Raw genomic sequence first — 17356 nt, 5'->3', positions numbered from 1 at the left:
AACCAGATGTTTCACAACCAGGTCTGTTTCTGTCTCAAACACTAAAGTCCCTGGGGTCAAAGTTCAGAGGTGATGAGTAAAACAGGAACATTAAGACATGTTGAAGATGACACAGATCAGGCGTCTGTTCATCACATCTGACACCAGCATTGCCATGATGGAAGGTGAATGAACACTTGGATGTATAGTTTGGATAAAATTGGAGAATTGGGTGTAAAATCTTCTTCGAGTAACCTCAGCATTCGAGGAATGTCCGCAGTTGGAGACGACACCAGTTCGATCCAGCAGGAGCTCCAGCTGGCTGCGTTTCCTTAGGGAAGGACAGCTGAGCTGCTGCACTTTTCCTGACATGTTTTGGAGCAACATTCACTGTTTTACCCCCTATGTCTTCTGTTAACAGACTGAGATCATTCACTTTGGCTCACTGTTTAAAAGGACTAAAATAACTTTTGAAATGAAACAATATCTTTGACAATCACGAATGAAATATGCAAAGTTTTGGCCAAAAACAATCTCACATTTATCAAACTCAGCTGCTCAAAATTACCTGAGCAACTTTTCCCTAATGGAAATATCAACATCACAGAGAATTCTTGGAAATCTATTATATAAGTGATTGCTAGAATCCCCAGTGCCCATGTGTAATGAAAACAAATGAAAACAAATGAAAACTGCTGATTTCTCTGTGTTTGTCCATGTTGTCTTTGTGGTTCTCTCCAGCGTGCATGAATAAACCTTTCAATGACGACCTTTTAATGAAAAGTAATTCCTAAAGTGAAGGGAGTATAAAAGAACAGAGACTCAAATCATGAAATAGTTTAGATAAAAGACCTGCTCATATTTCCCACAGTCTTCATTAGACTTCAGTGTTACATATGACTGAGCTGGTGTTCCTGTCACTGCACACACACTTCATTTTAATTGCCTGGTTTCAATAAAAGCCAAGAACTTATCTGTCCTAATGGGTGAGCATGGAGTCAAGTGAGTGCTGTCTATAAATCAGTAACCAAAGGTTGACCTCTAAGTTTCTCTATTCATGCAGTTATCTAATCAGCCCATCATGTGTCAGCACACAATGCATGAAATGATGCAGATACATGTAAAAAGCTTCAGTTAATGTTAACGTCAAATATAAGAATGGGGAAAAACTGTGATCTCAGTGACTTTGACCATGCCATGGTTATTGGTGGCAGTTTGAGTATTTCAGAAACTGTTGATCTTGTGGGATTTTCACACGCAACAGTCTCTAGAGTTTATACAGAATGGTGCGAAGAACATAAACATCAAACGAGCAGCCGTTCTGCAGCTGGAAACGCTTTGTTGATGAGAGAGGGCAGAGGAAAATGTCCAGACTGTTTCGAGCTGATAGGAAGGCTATAGTAATTCTAATAACCACTCTTTACAACTGTGGTGAGCAGAAAAGCATCTCATAATGCACAATATGTTGAATCTTGAAGTGTATGAGCTACAACAGCAGGAGACCATGTTGGATTCCACTCCTGTCAGCCAAGAACAGGAATCTGAAGCTACACTGGGCACAGACTCACTAAAACTGGACAGATGAACAAGTCTTTTTTCATGTAGTTCCAGTTACTTTATATTTTCCCAAAGCGTTTGCATGGTGTCCATGCACCATCAGAGCCACACACATTCTTCCCTAAGTAACAGTAGCCCCATGTTTGCAAGGACAGCTTCATTTACAAATACACTATTCTGACAGAAGAATTAGCATTCCACTGAAATGTTTTTAACCCAGTTGTTCTAATAACTGCCCCTAGACTTCCAGGTTTTCAGTTCTCGGTACAGGGAAACATGAGTTTCTTCTTCTGTGGTAATCACACGTACAGTATAATACAGACACAGTGGATAGAAATTAGATTGAAAACCCCCGGAGTATTATTTTAATGTTCTGTACTATTGACTGCCTGGATTGGATTTTATTTAATAAACATCTGCCAAATGAATGCATGTAAATATTTGGACCAACCATTTATGAAAAATATCTTTTTCCATATAAAAATCTGACAGCCTGTCAAAGCTAAACATGAAAATTAAGCCATGATGAAGACACATCTGTAAGATGTTGAGATGGAAATGATTATGAAGTCTGACATCTAATCAAAAACATCTACAACTAATGAAGTAAATTCAAGATTAATTGAAAAAAAATCTTTTTTTTTTGCCTCTTTGTCGGCATTCAGAGTCAAAGCTTCAGACAGAAACTGTTGCTTTTTCATGTTTGTGTTTAACATTTATTCATCAGATCCAAAGTAATGTACAAGTGAGTGAGACAGAATTCATTCCCAGCACAGAGCTGTTAAAGAAACCGTTTCAACATAAATTGGAAATCTAATGACTTTTTCCATTTGCATTCAAAACACATATGTATGTCGTTTCAAATCAGATAAAATTTTTGTGACTGTGTTTGACCAGTCATTCTGCACATGCTGCTTTGTGATGTCAGAAATTGGAGACTGCATCCATAAATGTGAAATAAATGCCTCCTTACAGAAAACTTCAGTACATCAACTATTACATGTTTTTTAAAAATGGTTATGGGGATCATCCAAGTTGTTACAATAAAAACAACGTGTTAGAATGAGCACATTAATATAAACCTGTGATTTGGAGCTGCGCTACTGTCAGAAAATTAATCAACCTTCTGACTAATCAGAATTGAGAATTCAAAAACGCAATGATATAATTAGCATTAATCATGAGAGAAGAGTGTGATCTACAGACCTGTTGAATGTCCGTGACAGTGTGTATTTTTCTTTTCTATCCTTTCTGGCTGTGGTGGATTTTTTGGGTCTGGTTACTTTTCTGATCTCATTTGATCTTCAATATAAAACATCTGGAGCTGAGCGCATTTCACACCTGCTTTTAATTCACAGCACAGACAGAAAACGGTGTATTAGGTCTTCATGATCAGGGCTGTTAGTCACGTTCTGACCGAATCCAGACTGCTGCCTCGCTCGGGAGTAATCACGTTTAAACAATATAAACAAATAGAGATATTAGAATGATCAAGAAACAGTTATGGCCATGAGTATGGTCTTTCTAATGTCACGTTAAAAACTGAGGAAACTGTTTCATTTAATCTGCCAGAGTTTTAAAGATTCCTGAGTGTTTTATATTTTTCTTTTTTTTTTTTTTTCTTTTCACTAAATCCTGGCAACAACACAAAAGGCCACATTTCCAGACAGAGAAAAAAAATCCAGTGCTAGACAGAAGTTGGCCAAGTACACTCACTTTGTTGGTGTATTTGTATACATCTGCCAAACAAGTTAGTTCCTCTATTCACTTACGTTATAGCATCTATAAACAGTCGTTCCTCACTGGCCTCTTACTAAGACAAAAAACACAGTTTCTCTTGTTATATACAATCCACAAAATGCAAATCCATCCATCCTAAAGACCTAAAGACTTAGTTACAGCTTTGTGTCAGACTGCTGATATTGGAGACTCCTTCTATAAATGTTAAATAAATGTCTCCTCGTAGAATACTTCACCATCTCTGTTTAATAATAAATGAATTAAAAATGCATTTTTATTTGAGTTAGATTAGGTGGAGAGTTATGTGACATCCCTGTGAATATGCTGTTACTATAGAAACCATAATGTATTAGGATGAGAGCGTTAATATAAACCTGTACGAGCTGCTGTTATAGAAAATCAATCAACACCTTCTGACCAATCAGAATCAAGCATTAGTGTATAAATTAAAATATGTTATGCATGTACTGTAGATATTGATATAAAGATTAGAGGATTATAAGGGCTTATGTGTGGTGTATTATGTATGGAACACATTATCATGTGCTATGAATACAGGATTTAAAGGAAGTGTTTCCATCATAAATATGAAATATGTTCCATATTAACAACTCAACATCCTGTGGTGTGGTGTTTTATTCTGCGGGTTTGATGATTGAATAAAGGTATAACCCTGCTGCAGTCTGTGGTGTTTAAATAATAACTAAAAGTTAATGGAAGGTGAAGTGTATACTCACCTTCCACATTCAAACTTCAATAAGTGTGTTCAGGGACCAGCTGCTGATCATTAACCAAGACATGACTCTATCAAATGCTTTTATTGGACTCTGTGCAAAGAAAATCCAACAGTATGTCCTTTGCTTTCTGAGCAACGGGTCAAGAATGCGGCTGAAACTGTAAACCATTAGAGGGTGAGATGGTGCATATCATGTGCAATTTAAATCTAATTTAAATCAAATCCACTTGAACATCTCTCATGGTTTTTACAAGACACGAGATCCCAGTTGGAAAAAAAAAATCTGACAACTTTTCTGCTAAAACGGTTTAAAAGTTCTGTCAAAATAGATACCAGAAAATACCACATTTCATTCCACAGATTTTTTTTTTCTTTTTTTTGCAGAATAAATAAATTAGCAGTCACTGCACAGTTCCAAGCACAAGCATCTGAATGATTGCAATTTTTTTAAGCATGGGCTGAAAATTGGTTACACGATAGATTGAGATATTCAACATGCACAATACTGTTATCATAGACGCTTAAAAATACTCTCATGCCTCCTGTGTCTCAGTCAGAAGGAGGCAGCATTTCTGGGTTTGTTCTGTTAGGATGGCAGTGTAAAATCTTTTAATGTTCTTTATTTCGTAGCATCATGTGTGTCCTCGGAGAAGGCAATCCCATTGATTATTTTCAGAGAATGAGAAAAATTTTGAAAAAAGTTTGAAAAAACATGATGGACAGACATTTCACTCCAGCTACAGTTACTACATATAAACATGTAAGAATTTAAAACAATATTGTGATAATTCCATAATCCATGTGATATCAACTGTGATAAAACGTCAGGAAATTATCATAATATTAAAACTTAATGTTATCTGTAATTACTATAAGAGTGGTACACACACATAAATTGTTTAACACACAACAATGATTTAAAGTGAATTAACCAGAGACCAGTTGCAAAAGTTTGTACACCCTTAAGCCAAAAGCAGTAATCCTAATTAATGCAATTTATATACATTTAGTGTGTTCTGTTTTACAGATCTTCAATGTTGCAAGAAACAAATGAAGTTTAAATAGTGTATGTTAACAGATATTAATAATGAAAAAAAATTGTATCAGTTTAAAACTGGTCAATTCGCAGTACACACTTGTAAGCCCTCACTTTTCCTCTACAGCTGCCTCTTCTTCTTCTTTTGATTCTTTTCAGCAATGTTTGGAGCGTCTCTGTTTTAATATTTTCACTTATTTCTTTTTTCTGTTATTCTGCTAATTTTGCATTTGGCTTTAATTTATTGTTTTGCTGAAGAATACACCCACATATTTTTAACCTCGTGGAATTGATTTACAGTATTTATTTGATTGACTGATTGATTCATTGATTCACTAATTCATTGGGAGATGAAGTGAAAAACACATATGTTTTCATTTACTTCATTCAGAAACCACAGGAGATGTATATATTTTTTCATGTACTTCATGGAAATTTGTTTGTGTGTTTGTTTGATTGATTTGCCATTGAAGCTTGACGCACTTGCTTTCTCTACTAATTGCCAGTGGCCGTTTCGTTGACATTGCTATGGTCGGTCAAGATCAAGATAAACAATATTTTAATTGTTTTTCCACTCAGAAACCTTGGGGGTTGGGGGGGGTGCAAACTTTTGCACTCAACTCTATGTACTGCTTTTTTTCTCCTTTACGTTATTTCCATATAAATTACTGTAGGAAGATACAACAAAGAGTTATGTATGCATCATATCCTATATAAATATATTCTTTGTATTTGATTATATAAATATTTGTGTATATTTACTTTACAGGGATTCCAATATAAATTTCAATTAAAAACTTTATCGTAAAGTGAAAATGTAAAATGAAAAAGATATATGTGCATAATTAAGATAAAAAGATTTTAAAATAAACATATCCTTTGAATATCAATGCGCTTTAACAATTCTCCCATGACTGTACAATGTTTAAGGTATCAGAATGTGGAATAGCATTTTATATATGCATGCCAACATCATACCCCTCTACACACACACACACACACACACACAATCATCTCAACATTAAGCAGAATCAAAAGGTTCACTCCCTCAATAAAGATTGGTCACTGCTCAACCAGCCGAAGTACTTGGAAAACAATCAGTACTTGTTCAGAAATTGATTAGAATTTGCAACTTAAGCAAAATAAACACAGACACTATAAACTCGATAAACAAACAACATTGCAAGAAACATAAAACAACAAATAAACAGAGGATATAACTTGATTTAAATAGCACCTTTGCATTATAGATATAATATTTCAAAATTATTGAATATTAGCCCTGCCAACAATTTGCTTAGTTTTGTCCAGACCACAAGCACCAAACCAAAGCACCATTTTCTTTTTCTTTTTCTATTCTATTCTTATTTATTTATTTATATTTCTTTTTCATTAAAAATGGTGCTAACTTGCGACCACAGATAAGGAATTCATTCTATAGTGTACCTCGTTTTTCTGTGCATACGCCAACAATGGCCATGATTTTCTGAAAGCACCTGTTCCTGACAAGAGCAAGAATGAGAAGCGGTGAAATCCTGGTGTCACGCAGCCACCCAGAGGATGGAAATGTTGGCACCTTCGTCGTGTGTGATTTGATTGATGCGTCCACGTACGCAGTCCAGCGTGATGTAAATGGCTGTGCCGTTCTGGACCTCGAAAGATGCTCTGACACCAACACTAGTCCATTCGCTACCTTCGGGCATCTGACCCCCGACCTGCTGCGCCAGAAGAGCCGAATTCTTCTTGTCCTGGCCCTGCTGGTGTAGCACCAGCTTCACCACATTGCACGAGTGGATGAGCTTCACAGTGAGTGCCACGTTGGCTGTCCCGGCTTCTTGGAAAACAAAATTCCTCTGTGGGTGTTGGTGTCCTGCGCCAGCAAGCCGGATGTGTTCGGCATCCGGACCAACCTGCTGAAACAACAACGGTTTGTTCCTCACAGCTCCAGATGGAAGGCCTGTCCTGGACACGGTGGCCATTAGAGATGAGGAAATGGCTGCTGGAATCCAGAGCAGACTTAGCATGCTAATTCCAGAGCTGTCTCCAAAGTACCGGACATTGCACTGTGAGGGAGTGAAGATCTCAAAGTTTAACCAATCACCCGAGTCCACGATGGTAGTAGCAGACAAGGTGATGGAGGTGTCCCGATAGTTGACACCGGTTTTAAATGAGCGCATTACTTCCTGGTTGGTCCCGTTTGCATTAATGTAGGCAACTAGTGAGAAGCCTTCACGGACACACGTGTGGCCCATGGCATAGAGTGCCTGCTGCAGGACAAACTTGACAATGCCTCGCTCGGTGAAACGAATTCCACGGTTGTCATGAGTCAATGCCACTACGTATGGGTCAGAGACGGTAGCAACACGGAAGGATGGCCGATAGTTACCATGGTAGTGAGGTGCCGTGGACGTCTGAGCAGTCATTGCAACAGCTCCGGTGTCATGTGACAGCCACAGCAGGCTGAACGCGGAAGATCCGAGTTCGTAAAGCTGCATCTCTTTGCTCTGATTACAGTGCTGGTTTGGGCTCTTGAGCAGAAGCCACAGAGTCTGGTTGGGCTCCACCTCAGCCGCTGCACTCACACTCACACCCTGGAAGTGCTTCCTCTCTGGCTGCTCCACCCGTACACCACTGAGGTCACGACCTTCCTCCTCACTGCCACCACTAAGCCTCACACCAACCTGCAGGAAGTTGCGGCAGCTGTGCTTCAAGGCAAAGTTGTGATCCAGCCAGAGCAGACCATGCTGATGGAGGCTGATGGAACCGTCATGGCTGACCAGAAGGTCGCTTCCGTCCTTTCCCATTACGCTCAGCTGCAGACCTGGGAACACCGCGCTGCTTTTTGTTCGAGCCGGGGGTAAAGTGACAGAGGCAGACCAGGACTGAGAGAACGTGTTTTCCGAGATCACTCCACACACAGCGTCGCTCACAGTGCTACACGGAACAGCTATGGGCTCCCCATCGCAGTCTGAACACGCTTGGCACTCCTGTAGCTCCTGATTGTAGAAGTACTCGTGACCACACAGGCCTGAAGAGATCTCTCTTTCAGACACCCCCAAGCACCGAAAGCCACCTGTCCACACAAGTACAGGGTATATGTTAAAGGAATGGTTTGCCCCAAATGATAATAATTTGGCTAATAACAATCTATGGTTAGCAATGGTTATTTCAGGCATATTTTAAGTGCCCACTTGCAAATTTTGGTGCATCCTGACACACTGGAGCTCTCTAATTGCAGACCTGCCAACTCCAAAGAGGAATACTGAGCAGTAGCACGGAAAGAGGGAGGGGTCATGAAATAGTTCCACAGGGCCGATGTTTTCACTGCTGTTTTTGTTCTTTTTTTCAATCAAACTTTTCAGACTTTTTTCTCCAAAAACCAAACATGAACTTTTGGACCATATTCCGTCGCAAATTTTCAGTAGCCAAAATTTCGGTGACTCCCTAAGAAATAAAATTTACTGATGTTAACTATGTTTTTGTCTAATGTTAGTTAAGCCAAACATACTGTACACTGATAGATTTAATTTCACATTAATGGACTCAAAACATTACTGGTTTACCTTGAAAGTGAGGACGCCACATCAGTGCATCATTCAAGTGGATATTGGGGGGAAAAGGGGAAGGAGGCTATTTTGAGTGATAACTCATAGCACTGTACACTGATGTTAAAATGTGGAGCTTCTACACAAAATGCTTGAACGTTGGCAGGCCTGTAATTGCCTGTGGCCATTTCTATGACGTTCCCATGTCTTTGCTTATGGTCATTATTAAGGTGATCAGGATAAACAATATCAAATCACTACTTAATGCCCAGTGTTCCCAATCGTGAACATGTTTTGTGCCATCAGTTGTTTCAAATGATTTGCTATTTTATTATTTTATTTAATACTAATATTATGTCAGTGGTTCACAATGACACAAGGATAAATTTGTAGATGCAGGTGATGCTGGTTTTTACATAATAATAATAATAATAATGTGAATAAGCTATACACTTGGCTGGCCAGCTTGCTCAATCACACTCCCAAGCTACTAATCCAGCATTTCCCAATTTCCTAGCTAGTGCCATATCATTTAAATATGGTAATGTCATGGTGTTACAGGTGGTAGGGTGGTAAGGCAGGCATTGTTGACATCTCACAGCTTCAGGGTCCCTGATTTGAACTTGAGCTCGAGCTACTGTTTGTGTGGAATTTCTCACATTCTCCCAGTTCTCCGGTTTCCTCCCGCCTCCCAAGAACATGCCAGTAGGTGGACTGCTAAGGTAAATTGCCCCCATTACAAAAATAAGTTTGTAAATGAGTGTGTGCCGGTGATTGACTTGCATCACATCCAAGGAGCATTCCCTCCTCACGCCCAGGGTTCCTGGGTTAGGCTTCTGAGTTTGGTTCCTGAGTTTGGTTTCTCTGCAGGTTTCCTCTCTATGCCTTCTCAGGATTTTTGATGATTTTTGATGATTAATGATATACGAATACAATTTAACTGAAATGAATTGAATTGTTATGTTTAGGTAGTATATAGAAAATAATACTATTAAAACCAACAGCCGTATAATGAAAGCAATTTAAATTTAAATGTCTTCCTGCTCAGTTTTGTTGGCAGTCATTTTACACAGCATTGTACCCTCACCTGAATATAGCGGCTGTGCTCATTTGCATAAATTTGTAATTTAAGTCAGAACCATTATTTGCAAGTGGACATATAGCATAATGCAACAGAGATCATATTGCTAATTAGTGCAATTTAAATGAGGTCATGAGCTCATCAAGTAATTTGCATTCATTAGCATTTTAGTGGTGAGATTCGAAACATCGTGCTCCGTTCTGGATTTATATACCTGGTGTATTGAGGCATTTCACTCTCTCTCCACACACGGTTGGGATTTCTAGGCATTCATCTCTGTCCTGTATAAAAATAAATATGTTTATATACATATATAGACAGGTGCCTCTTTGGTTATGATTGGTTCGATGTTCGTTGGCCAGTTTTTTTTTCTGTTTACAGAATCTGAAGAACCACAGATATTTTATTAAACCTGTCAGATCAAGAGGAGAACTTTTTTTAAATAAGATATAATTTGTATACTTTATTATGAGTTTGATACCATTGTACGTATGGATCATAAACAGACTCTAGATTATGTTCATATTCAGGTTTGTGTGTGATACCTGGCAAATCCTGTCAGCATTGGGTGAACACTGGGACACCAGGAAGAACCCAGGTGGACACATGGTGCACTGTTGGCACTGCGGTGGCTGCATTTGAAAATTGCAGTACTCTTCAGGGCCACATGCGCTGCGACAGCCGAGCTGAGCGTGATCTGTGTGCCCAGTCACGTCCATCATCTTGGCATCCGTTTTATGAATGGCATACGACTTCTGCAGGTGGCTGCGAGCTTGGCTCTGCACGCCTGCCAACTGGCTTTCCAAATAACTCTGCAGCTCCCCCTGCAGGCCCTGGAAGGACACCTGCTTGACGGTCTCGGACAGCATGCCGTACTGCGCCTTCACCACGTCCATCTGCTCGTACATGCGCCGCTGCTGCTCCAGGATCTCACGCTGCTGGGCCAGGAGTGCTCCCTGCTGCTCCTCCAGACGCTGCTGTAGGTCACGGATCACTAACTGCTGAGCCCGCAGAGCCTCCACCAGCTTCTCCTGGCCTTTGGAGAGCTGCAGGTGCAGGACAAGGGCATCCTCCGATGGAACCTCATTCTCTCCTGGGAAAAGAAAACAGCATATCTGACACAGGTTGGTACATTCCAGGCTCAATGTTTTTCTCTCAGGGACACACTGGAGATCACTGAACATCAGAGGGCATTTAAACCAGAGGAGAAAGAGCAGACGGCACCACAGACGCTCATTTTCTCCTGAGACACAACACAGACTACATACAGCAGAGGTTCTCAAACTTTTCGCAGGTGTAAAATAAATTTCACCAATCTTTTCAGAACAGATTTATTTTATGATCATAATCGAACTAATCAAATATTAGGCTCATTACCTAAGTGTGTAAAATAATATTTTGGATGTTTATTGGAGTCATAGTGCTATTCATTCATGAATTTCCATCACATTAGGTCAAAGTTAACGTAATTTATAGGCCGACATCTTTTCTCTGAGTTTCAAGTCAAGTCAAGTCAAGAGGCTTTTATTGTCATTTCAACTATATATAGCTGACGCAGTACACAGTGAAAAAGTTTTGGATTAAACTCATTTTAATTCAAAAGAACAGTCCAACAGGATAATAACAAGAAGAACTCAATAATAGCTCGCCAAAGTACTGCATGTTATGATCATTAAAGATAGCCGGTACTCCAATCCCTTGTACTTTTGAGTATCATTAATGGCCTTTGGCAGCCTTTTGTCTATTATTATTATTTTGTCACCAATGGTGAGTTGTGATTTCCACCACTGTAACTAAATAAAACAAAACAAAACAAAAAAATCACAGACCCTCTGGCTGTGCTTCACAGACTCACTTTGAGAAACAATGACATACAGCATCCAGTCAAGTCTCACTTTAGAGCATAGATAAAAGTCTCAGAAAAGATAGACAGCATTACGGATGCTGTTCCTTCATGTGGTGGACCTCAAAGACGCCAATTCACCTCCAGAAAATGAAAAGAGACAACGTTACAGACCTCATAGTTTCCTGAGAAGTCCCTGTGACACCATTCACCCCCAATCGATTCACAGATATCATGACAATCTGAGCAGTGGAGCCAATAATTATGGTTTAGCCATACCATTTATGATTTTTGACCCGTGAATTTGCAACCCTTGGTCTATAAACCAAAAGAAAACAAAGGTGTGAATATTTTGAACAGGGTTAGACAATACTTGAGTAATTATATTTCATTTGTAATTGTAATTAAGTATTATTTTGGTGGACTTTACTTTGATTATTATTGAAATTGAATAGTTGTACTCTTACTTAATTACATTTCAAAGGGAAAAAACGTACTTTTTAAATTTTTATTTAGACCTTCAAAGATCTTACAAATCACAAAAGGTCCCTTCTTCTCTCATCCAACCAATGGCTGTCCCTGCGCATTTACACCTGGATAATCCACCAGACTTCAGTGTTGAACTTGAGGATGAGCGCCCTAGCCCTACCTCAGTAAAATGTTTCAGTATGCTGGAGTAAACAAAGACTATTATAAAATAAGGTGTCTTCTTTACCTCCCTAGAAGGCTTGAACTCATTCTAATTTGGAAAATTGAAGTAAGTTTTGCTAATTTGCTAATGTTAACTCTCTATATTCAACTAAGTTAGCTTTCTTTTTGGTAGTGCAGATTAAACTAGCATAGATTCCAGTAGCTACTATAATCAGCTAGGCAGCACGTCAGATTCTAGCTAATGGTAAATATTTCAATATTGCAGAGATTTAATGTTTTAATGCATGCCATGATTTTCTTGTTAGCAATGTGCATGAGTGTACAGAATGTTGGCTGACTTTAGCATGATTTCCAAAACAGCACATCACTGCAATTCAGTCTGGTGTCTATCACTTTAACTGTAACTGATGGACAGAAAAGCCTAAAATAGACAACTTGTAAAAGCTCAAAGTAAGTTCTGACCTCAAGTCATCCAAAGAGAAGCGATGCTAGTAATTTGTGGGTACAATTTTTTAGTTCTTTTTTTTGCACTATTTTATTTGTGTGTGTGTGTGTGTGTGTGTGTGTGAAGAGATGGCAATCTCTTATATGTGGACTATCTAATGACTCAAAAATGTTCAACCTTACTGCTATTCTTCTCTCTTCCTGTCAAGGCTGCAATTTGAGGCTAGGAAACTAGCGTGGAAAGACATCAAAGCAGAAAACTATTCTAGGCGGTCGACTGCCAGAGATTTTCCCTCTGCTGCAGTTCCACAAGGCTTCCAAGTGCAGCTGAACAGATGTGAATGGCTATGCGGAAAAGTAATTGTGTTTCAGTCGTGCATCTAAAATGATCAAATAAAGCATGCACTGGTAGAAGTAAAGGGAAAAGGTGCATTGCTTAATCAGCTTAGCTCGAGAGGAGGGCAGATTAGGTTTAAAATAAAACCCAAACAACGACAGAACAGCTGGATCCACTGATTCACTCCACCTGGTTTGATGTCACATGTAAGCTGCACTCCCAGCGGTGCGCCTCCAAGTTCCGATGAAGGATATCCGATATCCGGAAATTCCCCCAGAAACTGAGCAGCTCTGTCCGGAACGTGCACGGGAGCGTCGTCTGAGCCAGGTCCACAGCCTTCTGGAGGGCACGGCCTCACTCTGGGCTTGGTCCTGATTCTTAAAGGCAGTCTACACTCCAGTCCCCTGCACTCTCGTGTATCGTTAATGGCCTGCGGTGGTCTTTTGGTAATGCAATCTGCTCCAGTGCACGTGTGACCTGCAACCTCGGCAATCCGCATCCTTTCCCTTGTGTGAGTGTGAGAATGAGAAGCTGTGTGTGACTCCAGCATGTCGGGTGAAGAAAGGTGTGAGACTCCATGTTGGTGGGTTGGTGCAGATCTGCTGTGTGTTATTGGGTTGTGTTGACGTGTTGGTCTGGATGATCTGCCCGAGCCACAGTGTGACCCTGAACATGGTCTAGACTCCCCCAACTCCAAGCAGCGAGAACCTTTACACGGCTCTGACACACTCCCTGCTGACACACACATCCCGAGGAGACACCACAGGAACAGCATGATTCTCACTGGCGTCATCTTGAATTCATTCATCTACCTGAAAGCGATAAACATTAACACACAACTGATCAAGCTCATTCAGATAGAAATACAGTGTTACATTAACTCCTACAGTGTTATATTAACTCTTACAGTGTTATATTAACTCTTACAGTGTTACATTAACTCCTACAGTGTTACACTAACCTCTACAGTGTTATATAAACTCATACGGCATTGCACTATCTCTTACAGTGTTACATTAACTCCTACTGCATTACATTAAGTGCTACTGTGTTACATTAACTTATACACTGTAACATTATTTCTTACAGTGTTACACTAACTCATATTACATTAACTCATGCAGCATTACATTAACTCATACACCATTAAACTAAGTCCTACAGTGTTACATTATCTCCTACAGTGTTACATTAACTCATGCAGTGTTTATAAGTCCAACTTACCAGTGAAAACTGTTAATTAGTCATTGTAAGTTCATTTAACACTGTAGATGGTAACACTTTAGGTGTTAAGTCAACACTGTAGGAGTTACTATGGCACTTTAACAGAGTTACAGTGTTATGTGATACGTAGTGTTAACAGAAGTTACCATTATAATTAAACATTACCACAAAATTTAGGTGTTTATTAGGCAGTATAAGAGTTAATACAACAATCTCAGTGTTACTTCAAGGAGTTAACACAACTGTTTTTGTGTTAATTTAGCAGTGTAGGAGTTAACAGGGCACTTTGACAGTGTTACGATGTTGCCTTAACACTTAGTCTTAAAACAGCATTATAATAAGTGTTATCACAACACTTTGTGTTAATCCAACATTGTATTGTTAACTTTAGATGTTGATTCAATACAATAAGAGTTAACACAAAAGTTCAGGTGTTATTGCAACACTAGAAGATTTGCAACAATGTTCCAGATGTTAATTTAACACTACAAGGTTTCCTGCAGCACTTTTTGGCACTGTAAGGTTTAATACAACACTTTAGGTATTAATTTAACTCTGTACAACTTCACACGTCACTTTAGGTGTCAATTTAACCCTGAGAATTAACAGAACACTTTCAGTGTCAGTCCAACACTGTAAGACATAACACTGCACTTTAGGTATTAAGTATCTTTATAAGAATTAACACAGAAATTTAGGTGGTATTCTTCACTCTTAGTTATTCTATGATTTAGGCGTTAATTCAACACCGTAAGACTTAATATATCATCTTAGGTATTACTGTAGCTCTGTAAGAGTTTAGGTGTAAACACTGAGTTAACTGAATTAGGTTCAGCTTTCACATTAACATTTTTTGAACACTTTTCCTTCAAGATAAACACCGTAGACAGAACTGCAAGCATTAACGTGGCATGTTAGTTAATTTAGAGCTGTAAGGATTAAACAACACTCGAGGGGTTAATTCAGAGCTGTAAGTAATAACACAACACTTTACGTGTTAGTGTAATATGGTTAAAGTTTAATTCGTCGGGTGTTTTTAAGATGTTAATTCAACATTGTAAAACTTAACACATCACCCTAGGTATTATTGTAACTCTGTAAGAATTAACACAGACCTTTATGTATAAACACTGTAAGAGTTAACTGTGTGAGTCAACTGAATTAGGTTCAGCTTTCAAATTAGCATTCATTAACACACGTTTATCACTACATAAAACCATAAGCAAATACACAAGTGTTAATACAGCACTTTAGGTGTTAAAACAACACTCGAGGAGAAGTGTAAGCATTAACACAGCACTTTAGGGGTTAATTCAGAAGTGTAAGCATTAACTCAGCCCTTTAGGTGTTAATTCAGAAGTGTAAGCATTAACACAGCGCTTTAGGTGTTAATTCAGAAGTGTAAGCATTAACACAGCACTTTAGGTGTTAATTCAGAAGTGTAAGCATTAACACAGCACTTTAGGGGTTAATTCAGAAGTGTAAACATTAATACAGCACTTTAGGTGTTAATTCAGAAGTGTAAGCATTAACACAGCACTTTAGGTGTTAATTCAGAAGTGTAAGCATTAATACAGCACTTTAGGTGTTAATTCAGAAGTGTAAGCATTAACACAGCACTTTAGGTGTTAATTCAGAAGTGTAAGCATTAACACAGCACTTTAGGGGTTAATTCAGAAGTGTAAGCATTAACACAGCACTTTAGGTGTTAATTCAGAAGTGTAAGCATTAACACAGCACTTTAGGTGTTAATTCAGAAGTGTAAGCATTAATACAGCACTTTAGGTGTTAATTCAGAAGTGTAAGCATTAATACAGCACTTTAGGTGTTAATTCAGAAGTGTAAGCATTAACACAGCACTTTAGGTGTTAATTCAGAAGTGTAAGCATTAACACAGCATTAACACAGTTTACACGTATGTGGTGTTAGTCACTCTTAGTTATCCGATACTGTACGAGTTAACACTTTATGCTTTACATCAGCACTGTAAAACTGGTGCAACACAGCACTTGTACTCATCAGGTGTTTTTTAGGTGTTAATTCAACACTGTAAGAATAAACACAACACTATAGGTATTAATGTAATGCTGTAAGAGTAAACACAGAGCTTTAGGTGTAAACTGAATTAGAGTCAGCTTTCACATTAACATTCATTAACACTTTTCTGTCAGTAGATAAACTCCATAAACCAATATTTTAAGAAATTAGTGTTACATTCGGACAAAAAAACCCGTCTTTCCTAAATTCTTTCTCTCACCCTGAGTAACGGCTCTCTATTTGACATGCAGTGCACTAAAATGAGGATGAAAGCCACTATTTAATACCCCACCTAGGGCACTTTTATAGCCAGTAGGAGGGTATTTAGTGTTGAGTATGTTAAGTGGCAGTGTTTACCTGCTGTCTGATCTTCAGCTCTGTGTTGGTAATGTCAGCGTGCACTCAGCATCTCTCCAGAGGCGCCGTGTCTCTCTGTCTGTCCCTCTGCCCCAAACCCCAAACTCCCTCTCTCTCTCTCTCTCTTTCTCTCTCTCTCTCTCTCTCCATCAGCATCAGGTTTCCTCAGGCAGGACTTAACCCCTCACTTCCCCCTCCCTCCCTTTCCTCCTCCTCCTCTGCTCGTGTGCTTCATTTCTTTTCTTGTTGCTTTTTATGTTTTCTTTTCAGCACTTCTCTTTTCTTTTTCTTTCTCTCTAAGCCACTTTAACACGCAGTGCATTAGAGCATCAGAGTGGATTGGGTTACAGACAGGAGGCTCTCATACTAGACGCAAAATCCAGACGAAGAAAATAAGAGACATTTGGTCCGGGACTTGTGCCAAACATCCACCCCTCCTTCAAGTCCCCCATTCAGGTCCCATTTATCCTCCAATTTAGACATAAAGAGAGACCGAGACTTCCTGCTTTTAGACACAGAGGGTAAAACACATGCTAGTTATTTGAGACAGGCCTTACACTTAACAGGGCTTAATTTTTTTAATGACTATTATATATTTTTTTAATATTTATGGATTCCAATATAAAACCCATAAAACACAATGGGGAATATAAAATACCTGATAATATAATAATAATATTATTAAAACACTTTTAATAATAATAAAAAAAAATAAAAAAAGGTTTTATCCTGTCTTTTCATCTATAGTTTTGTCTTCTCATGCCTTTTTATTGTATTATTAAGCTATTG

At 38.8% G+C, this 17356-nt stretch overlaps 1 protein-coding gene across 1 annotated transcript; it reads right to left on the bottom strand.

The window, feature by feature from the left end:
• Window positions 1-4079: 4079 nt before the first annotated feature.
• On the bottom strand, window positions 4080-16764 carry nell3 (NELL (neural EGFL like) family member 3). Its single transcript, XM_026944705.3, has 5 exons — window positions 16568-16764; window positions 13139-13761; window positions 10220-10767; window positions 9889-9955; window positions 4080-8121 (listed from the first exon to the last, which is right to left on the bottom strand). Exons 2-5 carry the CDS (start codon window positions 13755-13757, stop codon window positions 6590-6592), a joined length of 2766 nt encoding a protein of 921 aa, XP_026800506.3. The 5' UTR covers window positions 13758-13761; window positions 16568-16764; the 3' UTR covers window positions 4080-6589.
• Between the last annotated feature and the right edge of the window lie 592 nt (window positions 16765-17356).

The sequence above is a fragment of the Pangasianodon hypophthalmus genome, chromosome 1, assembly GCF_027358585.1.
Source record: "Pangasianodon hypophthalmus isolate fPanHyp1 chromosome 1, fPanHyp1.pri, whole genome shotgun sequence".
In the NCBI taxonomy this organism is placed as follows: Eukaryota; Metazoa; Chordata; class Actinopteri; order Siluriformes; family Pangasiidae; genus Pangasianodon; species Pangasianodon hypophthalmus.
Note: the sequence above shows the minus strand (reverse complement) of the source record. Positions and strands in the feature narration are given on the sequence as shown.